This window comes from Poecilia mexicana, unplaced genomic scaffold (genome assembly GCF_051168715.1).
Source record: "Poecilia mexicana isolate PSO_F unplaced genomic scaffold, ASM5116871v1 scaffold_7, whole genome shotgun sequence".
NCBI classification, from domain to species: Eukaryota; Metazoa; Chordata; class Actinopteri; order Cyprinodontiformes; family Poeciliidae; genus Poecilia; species Poecilia mexicana.
The window spans coordinates 2,722,659-2,736,919 of record NW_028263376.1 but is presented as its reverse complement, the minus strand read 5'-3'; the positions used below and the strand labels follow the sequence as shown (position 1 = coordinate 2,736,919).

Sequence of the window (14,261 nt, the reverse complement as noted above, 5' to 3'; positions counted from 1 at the left end):
CTCCACCACATAATATATTGAGACGCTTCTGAGTAGGGTTGCCACCCGTCCCTTAAAATACAGAATCGTCCCGTATTTGGCTGTTAAATGTTGCGTCTCGTATTGAACTGATACGGGACGCGGGTTGTTCCGTATTATATAACTGTCCGATAGACACGCCTATCACACACATCAACACTAAGTGTAACAATTATGACCAAAATAAAACACAGGAAATATTAAGGTCAACTAAATTGTCGTGGCGGAATGTAGAAAGGACTCCAAAGTAAGCTACGGACCGATGCTGTTGTCACGGTTGCCTAGAGATGGACACTAAGCAGTCACTGTGAGATGCTGTCAACCCGGGTCTTAAAACGTCCTCGACCCAATTCTCCACCGTCCTTGGAAGTAAAACCTCTCACAAAGATACAGACGTGCGAGGGAAGACGCAAATCCTAGGCTGAATGTCGGTAAGTATGAACACAGGCAATTAAAAAAAAAAAATGTGTCCATCATGGTGCACATGGTGCAGTGTGCTGCTGTATGAATGGATCAGGACAGGAACTGCAGAACCTACAGAACTTGACATCGTCTCTTCATCCTTCCATCATCTCCTGAGGCTGATATGGTACAGAACATTTTGCTACGAGTAAGCTTCTTATTGTGCTTTTACTGGTTTATTTGCTTATTTAATGTATAATATCAGCCAAAATAATACAAGTGGTCATTTAAGGAACAAATCATACAAATAGATTAACAGTAAATACATAAATATTTCCTACTTTAAAAGGTTTGTTAGGGCTTTCTGTGGGTTTTATTTTGAAATGTTGATATATTTTATGAATTCATTGCTCAGTGATCATTTAATGTATTAATGGCAGATCCGGACTTGCAGCCTAGGGGTGGTTCTAGATGGGGGCCAACGGCGTTCCAAAGAAGTTACTCAGTGGTGGATAACTTTTTTTTTTTTTTTAACCTTCATAATTTTACTTTAGCAACAAATTAAAAATTATAGTGCTGCACTGTATAGGATCATACTTTCCATCTGACAAATACTTTCTATTTGACCCATCACAATTTTAAAGGCTTGCATCTGCCTTGCTTTCTTTGGTTCAATACTGATATTTACTGCTAATATTATTTACTTATTTACATTATTTTACTGATAAAATTTACTGCTCATGAATTTAACATCCAACAGTCCACATCCAGTATGCAAGTAGGTTGCTTAAATTTTTTTCTATTAGTTTTAGATACTGAAATGTCTCCCCATGAGCAACAGTCAAAAGCAATGTGCAACTACACATAAAGCAATCCAGACTTCTCAAAAATGCTATGTAGTTGCATTTTATTCAAGCTGCAGTACATAGCTTTAATAAAAAATGTTTTCTCCATATTTGTTAAAGCTGTCACGATGTCGTAGCAGTTTATGAGACAAATAATCTGACAACAATCGACATGTGGCCCGCCATGTCATTTTATGTGGCCCGCCCCACCATTTTATAGGCCGATGATTGACTTAAAATAGGTTTTGAGCACGAATTGACTACAAACTACATCTCCCACAATGCATTCCGATTGTTACCAGCCAACATTACGGCTTCTCGCCACTAGAGAGCAGCAGAGTCACCTCAAGCTGCTTATTGATTTTCCCAGCGAATAAAGCTGAGACATGGACAAGCTAACATCAAAACGTCCAAGAAAAGAAACATCGATTTACAAGTAAGACTGTGAATGAAGATGTGTGAGTTGGTGTCAGGGCAGCAGGTCGCGCTAGACTTTTTTTGTTATCCGTTATCTTGACCGACAACATAAAAAAAATCGGTCATGTACTATTTTTATCCGTGAAATTACAATCATAGTAACATCGGCTATTTAGTCTCATTTTATGCGGTTTAGTTAATATTCACCGTGAATCCAGATCCCGTCACAAATTAAGCAGATAAATGCACCTACATTTTTCTCCGTAGTGACAAAAACCACTGACTGAGGCCCCAATAACTTTTGATAAATTGAATTAAGCGACTTCACTTAAATTAGCATCACTTCACCCGCTGGGGTCTGAACAACTTCCTCCTGGTCCCCATCTGCAGAAAAATCTGCGCTAATTCATCAGTTAGTTGGATCTGTCTGATCCAAACAGATCAACTGAACTCTGAGTGTTTTACCCTGTGAGGTCCGGTGTGCGCTTTTACCAGGACTTTTTTTTTTTTTTTTTTTTGTTGCGTGGTTTCGCTTCTCCGAAACGGACAGATGTTACGTCTGCAGCTCCTCCAGAGCGCCACTAAGGCTCCATTTGTTAAATCCGCTGCCGGCTCCTCAAATGGATTAACACAACGTTGCATTCTCTTTAGTTTTCTCTGGTCTGTAATGGAAACTTGAATTTAACGCGCCATTTCAACCAAAGGTTTGTAATGCGCTTTCTAACCAGACGCTCCAAAGCGTCCGGTCCATAACTCTTCAACACACTGTCAGTTCCCGGTCATAAAGACGCATTTAGTTCAGAGACCATGAGATGCCCAAGTCTAGTTTTCCAGAGCTACAATCTGTAACTTTTCCTTCTCTAACACACCTGGACCATTGACTCATTATAAGCCTCTACAGAACTGAATGAGAGAAGTCAACCTTTTGTCTGGGGTGTGTTTTAGCAGAGATGCACTCCTGATTTGTACCGTCAGTGTGGCCCGTTGAGGGTGGCCAATATGCTGCAGTGGCCCTCGGTGAAATTGAGTTTGACACCCCTGATTTATTGAATGCTAGTGAAAAGGAGGCAAACAGTAGTTTGTAGCTAAGCTAACTATGCTAAATGTTTGATAATCTCACACAGTCTACTCACCTCTCATGGAGAAAAACTGGGTTAGAAATTAACACTCTTGCCTTTTTCTCTCTCCCTCATTTTTTTTAAAACCTGATTTTAAAACTTTTCTTAGCAGCATAGTAACTGCCACAATCGTTTGTGTCTTCCACTGTCTGCAGCTGAACAGCGTCACTGTGAAGCGCTCAAAACAGGAACGAACCATTTAATGCAGATAGGGGGGTTCAGGGCAAATATGGATGTGTCTTTTGATCTGGGAGTGGGAACATTAAATTTTTACTGCTAAAAACAAACTTTGAAAATAAAATGATTAATTTTGTAATCGACAGGGCCCAGATTTTTTTGATTTTTTTTTTTTTTTTTTCTATGAACAAAAATAATTTGTGGAGGGCCCCCTGTTGGTCAGGGCCCCTAGAATTATCACTTTTTCCTTCTATACCGCGCCTCCAATTATGCACCCGAGATGGTAAAAAAACGCAGAGAATATATCGCTATCAAGAAAGAGCTCAAGGAAAAGAAGTCAGAAAGACAACAAAATTACAGTTCCAGTACAGCCATCCATTACACAACAACATGAGGGGGGGGGAGTGGGAGAGAGGGGGATAGTTCGCTGAGGCCTCGCAGCCCGACGGGCGCCGCCTTGCAGAGGAAATGGGAAAAATAAGAAAAACATCAGGTGAGGAGAGGAAACAAAACAGCTCTGCTCTTTGCAGATCAGCGTTTGAGATGAAGAAAAAGAAAACCTCGGCACATATAGACAAAACAAGCCGGGTATGAGGAGGAGGTGTGACGTGCATATGGGTCTCATGTGAGTTATGTGTGTGTCAGACAATGAACCCGTGATTGTGAGTATGATGTCGGAGTTCACCACCAGCTCATCAGTTCAGGGCCCACAGATGGTCTCGGGAGGGGCAGCAGAACAGAACCTTCTTTAGACATAACAACCAGGGGAGGATAGCTGGCTAGCCAAGGCCAGCCCGGGGAGCCAGATTCCGATAGCAGAAATTTGTTTAGGTCAAGCTGACATCAGTTTACCGCCTTCCTTGAAAGTCTCGCTGGTGCTTCTCAATGGCAAATCCAAACAGCCAAATTTAGGGTCTCCCGCCTGATCCAAGTGAACAATGTTCTCCAAGGTCACACTATATCCATTCTGAGTCCGAGATCCGCTGTCCGGCCATGGTCCTGTTCCAGGATCGCACCCAGTCTGCAGCTCAGCTCCCGTATCATCTCAGTCTGAGTGTTGCTCGCTCTGCAGATCCCATCAACCATACCCGGCAGCCTTGGAGTGGTCAAAATGGACGCCGGCATCTTCCGAAATTTCCGATGAGCCAGGTAGCCGCCAACTCCAATAAGCAGAAAACCTGTTATCATAAATCCAATCATGTTCACATCGACTGACTGCGTCGTCAGACACACGGTCTTCCACTTCCATCCAGAATCCATTGTGTATTTCTAGAACTGCTTAACTTAAAAAAAATAAAAAGGTTAAAATACAAGGAATTGGAAAACGCATTGAGAAAATTAGAATTAAAACAGCAAATGACTGATGGAGAATTATCAGAACAAATAACGAAAACTAAAAACGATATAAATGAAGAATGATACTTGAGGAACTTGAGAAAAAATTACGATTCTCCAAACAAACATTTTACGAACCAGGCCCAAAAGCTACATGAATCTTAGCTAGACAACTTCGTAAACACCAATTGAACATTCGATCACCAAAATTAGAGAATCCTTAACTGGTAATTTAACCTACGACATGGAGAAAATACATAAGACCTTTGAAAATTACTTTAAAACACTATACTCTGCCTGAGAACCAGTTAACATAACTGCTACTGACAATTATTTGGCAGCTTTGGACGAGGGCTGTTGTAAACGAATATTTTAGTAATCACGTAGTCTATCGATTTTTCTTACAATTAATCGAGTAATTGGATAAAAAAAATTATAAAATAAAATATTGGTAAATCTTCCATAACACCGGTGTTACTATCAGATATCAATATCAGTCCAATTTTTAATTTTTGAGCATCCCTAGCGGTTAGTTTAGAAAACTAACCTGTAACAATAATAGCTCACTTTCTAAGTTAACCTGAAGAAAAGTTGTACAGAGATCTGAAATTATATTCAATTTAATAATAGTCAGGTTCACAAATACGCTTATAAAAAATGTCTATACTCCAGCTTTTAGTTTATGTATTCATCTTCAGTGAGTTTAATAGATGAACTCTTACCTTGCCCCATACCCGTCAAGCTTTGGGTTTGAGAATATGGGAAATGTCACCTGGATTTAGTGGCTTGGAGGCAGGTGAGCGAACGAACGTAAGATGGGGGTGGAGAGGAGGAAATGGACCAGGGGACAGACGAATGTAGGTCCGGGAACCAGTAGACCAGGGGACGAAGGTAAGAACAGAGGGTGAGAACAATACGGGATATTTACGGCACCTTCATTCGTCACACTCAGAAACTCATCGACCAGCCACAATGACTTCCGCCACTCGTTTGTTGAGACCGGGGTGATATGAAATTTATTGTGCAGTTCGTCCGTATAGCTACACTTGCACTGTGACCATCAGCTACTCAGCTGCCCGCCGTGTTCAGTCTATCCGCTCACCTATATAAATACTCCTTAGTGCTCTTCCCGCCATTCGCTCTGAACCAGCAGCGCCCAGAGGAGAGAGGCTGCCGTAGTCAAGGCATCGCGCCATTCATTTTAAGGATGTTTAATGGTCCCCCAAAAACAATGAAAACCCAGGCATTATCACCAATGAATAAAATCCCCACTTAGCTTTCGTCAACAACTCGGAGGCGGAATTCAGAGCTCTGTGCACCGCAAATAATGTTCCAGCCAGAACACTCTGCACTAACTAATAAAACATAAATTAACGAAGCTTTGAGACGGGGAATTTTAATAATCAAGGTACTCAAATTACTCGAATAGTTTTAGCCCGACTTTGGACCTACCTTCACTTGGACTGATCCAAGTGAAGGTATCTGCTCCCATTACCCAGAAAAAATTGGATACGGTTATTGGACATTTGAAAAGTAATAAGTGCCCAGGTAGTGATGGGTTTCCAAATGAATGAATGGTACAAGATGTTCAGGGAGGAGCTTTCCCCTGTCCTGCTTGAGTACTTTAACTGGACTTTGAGTAGGACAGAGAAACCACCATCTTGGAGAGAGGCTGTAATATCTGTCCTCCCTAAAGAAGGGAAAATGGTTGAATACTGCGAATCATATCGCCCAATCTCAATTCTGAATGTTGATTATACATTTTTTTACATCAATAATCTCTCGGAGAATGGAGTATTACTTGTTAGATCTAATACATGAAGACCAGACAGGATTCATCAAAGGCCAACAAACTCATGACAGCATAAGATGAACATTACATATGTTAGCTCAAGCCAAAAAGCAGGATCTCGGCGTGACATTAGTTAACCTAGACGCAGAAAAAACTTTTGATTGGGTCAACTGGACTTTTCTGTACAAGGCACTAGAGTGTCTGGGGTTTAATAATCAGTTTATTAGTTGTTTGCGGTTACTTTATGATGAAAAATGGGCCAGGGTAAAAAATCAATGGGCACCTAACGAATAGCTTCCAACTACACAGAGGAACCCACCAGGGATGTTGCCTAAGTCCATCACTTTTTGCAATATTCATTGAACCCTTGGCACAGGCTATTAGAGAGGATGATGGGATAAAGGGTGTTCGTTTTGCAAATATAAAGCACAAAATTGGCCTCTTTGGAGATGGCGTAGTCACATACCTCCAAAATCCAAATATAACGCTCCCAAAACTTATGGTCAACTATCAGGCTGAAGTTTAAACATCACAAAAACACAAGTTCTCACACTTAACTACTCCCCTAGTAAATTTATAAGAAAGACCTATGGACTTAAGTGGGATGCCAAAAAGCTAAAATACTTAAGATTATTTATTTCCCGAGATTTGGGTGAGTTATTTAGTTTGAACTTTGGTAATCTTACTGAAACCATGCAAAAAGACTTGACAGTCTGGGCAAGATTGTTGTTGGATTTCACAGCTAGAATGGAAATGGTGAGGATGAATCTGCTTTCTCGATTTTATATCTTTTCATGTCATTGCCTATTAGAATATCTAACACACGGTTCCATGCCTGGGAATCTCAAGATTTATTTGGTCCAGGACCAGACCAAGGATAAAATTTAAAACACTCCAAATTAATAGAGACCAGGGCGGTCTGGCCCTTCCAAATTTAAGGGAATTCTATTATAAGATTTATGGTTGTCTGGTGCTCCCTGGAAATGGAGACTGGATGGAAACAGATTGAACTTTGGCAGGGTGGGGTCCAACCCCAAACACGCCTGGGAGGTAGTTATGGACAAAAATGGGAATAGTATATTTGAAGACACATCGTCAATCTGGAAGGAAGTGATTGATGAGTACAAATTGGCAGATTTCACTGCACTCCTGATGTGGCCCTCCCGTAACTCAAACTTTCGGCCAGGAGAGTTGGACTCTTTAGGCTGGAAAGATGGAGGACTTGTAGCTTTGTGCCAGGTAACGCCTTTAAAACATTTGAGCAACTGAAAATTGATTAATCTTGAGAACAGAGGTTTATTTAAATATTTTCAGATAAGACATTGCTACAATACCGAAATGAAAAAAGGTGTTCCTCCAGAAAGTAACATTGTACAAATTCTTATACTCTCATGTAAAACATTTTCCAAACTATATAAGGAGTTGCAGAAACATAATGGAAATAACACCTTGAATATTAAGTCAAAATGGGAAAGTAATTGGGAGTAAAAATTACAGAGGGTGATTGGCTTTCAATGTGTGTGACACAACAAACATCTACCAGTTCTAAAAGATGAAAGGAATTTGGATGGAAGTGCTTAATTAGATACTTTATTACACCTCACATTATTAGTAGATGTAGAGGAGAAGAACAGCAATGTTGGAGACCATGTGGCCATCAGAATGTGAATACTCTCGTATTTTGGTCCTGCCCAAAGTTGGCACCTTACTGGGATGGAATCTGTCAGACTACCGGGATAATTTTGGGGGTATGCCATCCCCAAAGACCCAAGAATTTTTCTGCTGGGGCTGATATCTGGAGAAGTGTTTCAAAAAGAAGATGAGTATCTTTTTAAAATCATATCAATTGCAAGAAAAAAGCTATTACACTGTCTTGGCTAAAGAAACTTCCTCCCCAGCTGGACCATTGGCGGGAAGTCTTGGAGGAGATTCACTCTATGGAAAAACTAACATATCTTTTACATATAAAAGGACATTCTTACAACAAACGCTGGTCTAAATGGCTGGCATACAAGAACAAGGAAGCTTAACTATGTGTAACATCTTGTAATGTTTTCCTTTTCTCTCCAACTATGAATCAGTGCGCCTAGTTCTGTGCATGTTTCATTGTAATGTTAAATAGAGTATAAAAAAAAGCTGGGCTTTTTGTCATGTTTTATACATTGGTCTACATCTAAATTAGTCGATATAATTACTCAAATTAACAACTCTTAATAAATACCTTTTGAAAACCTGTTTGCATTTAGTTTAAGCAGTTTAAGTTGACAACTTGCAGCAGGAGCGAATGAATGCATGCAGATATGTTTTCTGTCCCTTCAGAAAAGAGGACAGATGGCAACGGAAGAGTTTACTTTGTCCATCACCAGACCCGCTCAACTCAGTGGGAGGACCCTCGAACGCAGGGGTGAGAGAGGGAATTCAGCCCCATCTTTTTGGTTTTGTTTTCCTGAAAACATCTTTAAACAATTCTCATTTTCAGATTACTGAACGAGAAGCCGCTTCCTGAAGGCTGGGAGATGAGATTCACCGTGGATGGCATTCCTTATTTTGTAGACCACAACAGGAGAACGACCACCTACATTGACCCTCGCACGGGAAAATCCTCTCTGTATGTTTTCCTCCTCATTACTTTCCATTCTGACCTAAAAATGTAAGCCTTCCTATTCATGAAGGGCACAACCCTAGCTAAAGAAAAATACAAAAATATTGAAGAGGAAATGTTTCATATTGCCCTGTAGAAGCGGTCAGACCGGTTCATTGCATGTAGATGCACACTTTACACGCATTCCATGTTATCTTTTTTACATCCGGAAATTTTGAGCATGCGTCCAATGCTGGAAGGCAAAAAGACAATTCTTTAATATGCTAGCTGCTCTGCCGCTATACAACAATTCTGCTACCTACATCTCCAGGTTTTATTTAGTTATTAATTTAGTGCAGCAGAAAAAAAATAATGCTGAAAAAAGGTTGACATTTAAGATTTGGCACGTTGTGTTGACAGCTAAAACCAATAGTAATTGTCATTCAAATCCACACAAATTTGCTCTGATAAAAACAAACTAAAAAAATTAACAAGGAATTTATAGGTTATTGAATTTTGCAGGTCACCAGAAACATTGAGTTTTGTCACTACGCAGCACAAAATGGATCACAATTACTTCTATTTTATGTTTATTTAAAGTGATAACTATAAACTGTATAATTGCCCATCTCTACTCCTGTCTTTTTCTTTTTGTTTTCTCTTACATTGACATTCATGAGCTAGAAGCAGGTGTATTTATGACTGTTGTGTGTTTCATGTTGTGGCCAAACAGGTTTGGTAAAACCACAGAATGATTAAATGAGCTGACATGAACTGCTAACATCCTGACCCAGAAACCTGAGCAGGTTGCCCCTACCTAATGACTCCTGCTCTAAACAGTTTTGAATAAGAATCTCTATTATTCTGCGGTGTCAACAGCAAGCACTTGCACACCACTCAGTTATTCTGATAGAACTATTTTTGTTTAATACACACTGACATGTGATATAATATTATTATTATTATTGTCCATAGTGAAAATGGACCACGGATCACTTATGTTCGGGACTTCAAAGCCAAAGTTCAGTATTTCAAATTCTGGTGCCAGGTAAGAGTCAGACTGATACCATGTTTTCTTTACTGGTATTTACTGTAAACACACTGGGAAGTACTTCTGTGTGGAATATTACCAAATGATGAGGGTAATATTATCAGCAACTTTGTCATTAAGTTGCTGCAGTGTTGAGATTGGGGTGACTAGATTTCATCCCACTAATATGGATGTGTAATCTATAAATAAGATGCAGTCTGAAGTAGGGCTGTATAATTAAATCAATTCTACAATATGCATAGATATCTTTCCCCCTCGGAAGGTTTCAATTTTTCATCCGCGAGTATTGATCCATTAAATCATAAGGGGTCCATAGACTTGTATGTGTCTTTTTTACCTCTCTGATTTGTGATGGTGTAGCAGCAAGTCTTCGCCTCTGCCAGTCTCACTTTCAACTTGTGCTTTAAGAGCACATTTTAAACTATACACCAGTTTTCAAATTATGTTAATAGACCAAGTAAAAGGGGAGTTATGCTAAAATAAGTAAACCATGTTTTTCCGAATGTCAGAGAAATGTCAAAAACTGGCTTTTCCGGTTATGTGAAAGGGAATGAGCTTCCAAACGTAAAAATGAAACGCAACATTAGATTCCTTTGTTTTTAGAAATCTTAAATCTTTAACAAATAAAGATGGGCTGTATCTTGTTGCTAAGAAACAAAATCTTCCGTTTCCGCGGAAACAGAGTAGCAGCGCAAACGGAGTAGCAGCAAAAGCAGTGAGATTGTGAAATTAATGCAAAGTTTGGATATTGGACCGATCGGTGGCATCCACTTCGTAATTTGTTTTTAGCTTAGTGGTTTCTGTTCTGTATATAAAGGACTACCTGAAGAATGAATGTGCAGATGGCAGCGGCGCTGTGTTTTGAGCTAGAAGACGAAGAGGGGAAATCCGCAGCCGGAGTCTGCGGCGCAGTGAGGATTGCCATGATGACGATGGCTGATCAATCATTCTTATTAGTAACTGACAAAGAGTATCAGAGACTGGGAGAATAATTAGATCCTGGCAGTTTTAGAGACATCTACTCAGAGATTCAAGCAGGGGAATGGCGGTGCTGCGCAGCTGCAAGGATTCGATCACTACGGGGTGAGGCAGAGCCACTCCCCCAGCAGCTAGTAGTAAACAGCCACGGCTAACTCCGGGAGCTAAGGTAGAAAAGCCTTTTTTCCATAGTCCTAAAGACTATTTTACCCTCCCTCCCCAATCAGAGCCAGGTATTGTGTAGTTATTAATCCTTTAAACCGGTTTTCAGTTAATTAAATCCAACTGAAAACTGTTGTGTTCCAAGTCTATGGAACACAAAACATCAACAAAATCACTTTGTCCCTCTAAAATCTTTCAGAAAATCATAAGTGTATTGAAGCGCATCAATCGAAGAATATCGTGATATATATCGTATCGTGAGCAGAATATCGTGTATCATGACATTATTGTATCACTACACCCTAGTCTGAAGTTATTAAAACAATGATCTGTAAATAAGATCTACATTTGTAGATCATACTTTTTCAGAATTAGAAAAATCTTCTTTTTTTATTTTTTTCCAGCAACTGTCTTTGCCTCAGCATGTTAAAATCACAGTAACGAGGAAAAACCTCTTTGAGGATTCTTTCCAGCAGGTATGTTTGCAATGAATTCAATCAGACAAACTGTTCAAGTGGAATTAAACAGAGCTGCTGTTCTGCTGAAATAACCTTTAATTACCAGTCATTTAATTTTCAGTCATTTAAAAAAAAAGATAATTGAACAAGCCATTGTGAATTGTAGTTATTTATTTTTTGTCTATTTTAGATAATGAGCATTAACCCTCAGGATTTGAGAAGGAGGCTTTGGATCATCTTCCCAGGAGAGGAAGGCCTTGACTACGGAGGCGTTGCCAGGTAAGTTAAGGAGACTGAGAACTTAATTCTTGCCACACCTTTCTCGCTAACTCCATGTTGTCATCTCAGAAGCTTTAAGAAGCTCATAAGTTTGACTTTTTGTTTCATCTCTCTGATTTTCTCCAGTGATTGGACTGTGTCTTAACAAAAGCCCTTGTTGGACTTGTCCCTCTCTGTCCTTTCCTGTAGGGAGTGGTTCTTCTTGTTGTCTCATGAGGTTTTGAACCCCATGTACTGCCTGTTTGAATACGCTGGTAAAGATAACTATGGTCTCCAAATCAACCCTGCTTCAGACATCAACCCCGACCACCTCAAGTATTTCAGGTTCATTGGACGATTCATTGCAATGGTTAGTTTTTTTTTTTTCATCATTGCATTAAAAAAAACTTTAGGAATAGTTGTAGAGGTCTGTTGAAAAAAAAAAAGGATTAATATTCAATTGTTTTTATCCCTCAGGCTCTTTTCCACGGCAAGTTCATCGACACTGGTTTCTCTCTGCCATTTTACAAACGGATGCTCAACAAACCTTTGACACTCAACGATCTGGAGTCAATAGATCCTGAGTTTTATAACTCCCTCATGTGGATTAAGTGAGTGTGATCATATCATTTTAGCTCTTAAGATTAATAAAATTAATTAAATACAAGTCGGCACTTTAAGCTGTCTAAATGTCTGTTTTATTCAACTTAAAGTCAGATATATTTGTGGTTGTATTGGAAAAGCAGCTAAGATATGAAATAATTTTTGTTTGAACTCAGAAATGGTTTTTGATTGAATCATTCAATAATAACATGAGACTCTCCTAAAAGAAGTTGTAAATCTTTGACTTTTTAAACTTGGAAATTTCCACTTTTCTCTAGAAATTTTCTGTGATTGATGTCAAACTTTGATTTGTTTTTTTTTTTTTTTTCTAGTAAATTTTCAGCTTTTCAAACTCAGAAATTTCTGAGATCTAAAAAGTCTTCTTTTGTGGCAGAAATTTACTACTTTTTTCTGTATCTACAACAGCCTTAATGCACCATCTTAGTCTACACCAGATATGTCCAAAGTCCGGCCCGGGGGCCAAATGCGGCCCGTGGTCAAATTTCATTCGGCCCGCAGCCTCTGTCATCAAATCAATAACGTCTGGCCCGCACGTAGAATTAATACATTGGGTAGCAGTACTGTTACCTGCATAGGGCGTATCTTACATACTAAATGCTGTTCCTCATTTACCCTCTAGAGGGTAGCAGCCCGTGTGACTCAGACCATTTGCAGCTGGAGCTCACTAAGCTGCAGAGTGACGCAAGAGCCGCGGTCGGCACCAGCAGCTTTCTCTCGCGAACTTTTACCGACAGCTGGATAAGCACAGGTTTCGAGAGATTTGGTTTGGTAAGAAAATGCTAAGCTTGTTTGGGTCGACGTTAGGGTTGCCACCTGTCGGAAATCAAAATAAGGGACGCGTCGTCCTAGTCTCATGGGGGTCGGGGGAGTGGGACTGCTGCGGCAGCGCGTCGGGGTTGGTCTGTGTTACCCAGAAAGCAGTTGGGCGCAATATCGTAACACCATGAGTGAAACAATGACTGGGGCAGCCTACTATATAATCTACCCGGGGACCACTTCTTTATTATTACATATACACATTTGTAGAATATGGAACAAATCGCGTACCGTTTCGGTTCAATACATTACGCCACATTTAACAGTCAAATACGGGACGGGTTGCAACTCTTCTCGACGTATTTGTGTGAGAAGACATTCTCAGTTGTGAACTTAAATAACGGATTCTCACTTACGAGACATCTTGCGCATCAGTACCACTGCCTTTGAGCCAGACCTGTCCTATGTGCTGCAGTCCAGATCTCAGTATCACATTAATGCAGACAAGTCATTTACAATAAGTCTCTGAATAAATTTTGTTTTTTAAGATCAAAATAAGTCATAAATTCAGACAAGTTTTCATTTTTCATTCCAGAATAATAAACTTTTAATTAAAAATCTAATCAACATTTACCAATATGTCATATTTCAAATGAGCCCTGCACTTGTTGATATGACTATTACTTGCTCATATTTCTGTTGTTTTATTTAAAAATTCTGTAAATATTGAACTGCCATGGTGAGATATTTTTTTATGTTTCAAATGTAATTTGCACACAAGAGTACAATTACTTCTGTTTAACCGTTAGAAAAAAGTTAGTGTTAAAAAAGTGAAGTTAAGTGAATATTCAATTGCATATTATATTCATGTTTCAAATGAACCAAAAGACATGCTTAAGATCACTGAAATTAAAATAAAAAAGCAAATTTAAAACACAGAATGGCTTGCTGAAATTTGTTTAAATATATTGCTGTTCTATGTAAAGAACGTCCGCCAAGGTCGGCTGCCCTACATTTTTAACACACCAAATCTGGCCCCCTTTGCAAAAAGTTTGGACACCCCTGGTCTACACAACCAAATTCCCTTGTTTCGAAAATTTGTCTTAGAAACTTATCTGGTTTGTCACATTGTAAAGCATCTGATAGCAGTGGAGTGGAAAAGCTAGCAGTGATACCACTGTGACCAAACACGTTTGTTTTGTCTCATTTCAGGGACAATGACATCGAGGAGTGTGGGTTGGAAATGTTCTTTTCAGTTGATAAGGAAATGCTTGGAGAAATATCCACCC

At 39.5% G+C, this 14,261-nt stretch overlaps 1 protein-coding gene across 1 annotated transcript in view; it reads left to right on the top strand.

The window, feature by feature from the left end:
- itchb (itchy E3 ubiquitin protein ligase b) overlaps positions 1-14,261 on the top strand; it is a 58,535-nt gene that overhangs the window by 37,752 nt on the left and 6,522 nt on the right. Inside the window, exons 12-19 of the mRNA XM_088006878.1 lie at positions 8,424-8,508; positions 8,584-8,712; positions 9,661-9,733; positions 11,281-11,352; positions 11,525-11,613; positions 11,803-11,962; positions 12,070-12,203; positions 14,185-14,261. The exon at positions 14,185-14,261 is cut by the window's right edge and continues 64 nt beyond it. Of these exons, the coding sequence (XP_087863004.1) occupies positions 8,424-8,508; positions 8,584-8,712; positions 9,661-9,733; positions 11,281-11,352; positions 11,525-11,613; positions 11,803-11,962; positions 12,070-12,203; positions 14,185-14,261 (819 nt within the window). The remainder of the gene's footprint in view (positions 1-8,423; positions 8,509-8,583; positions 8,713-9,660; positions 9,734-11,280; positions 11,353-11,524; positions 11,614-11,802; positions 11,963-12,069; positions 12,204-14,184) is intronic.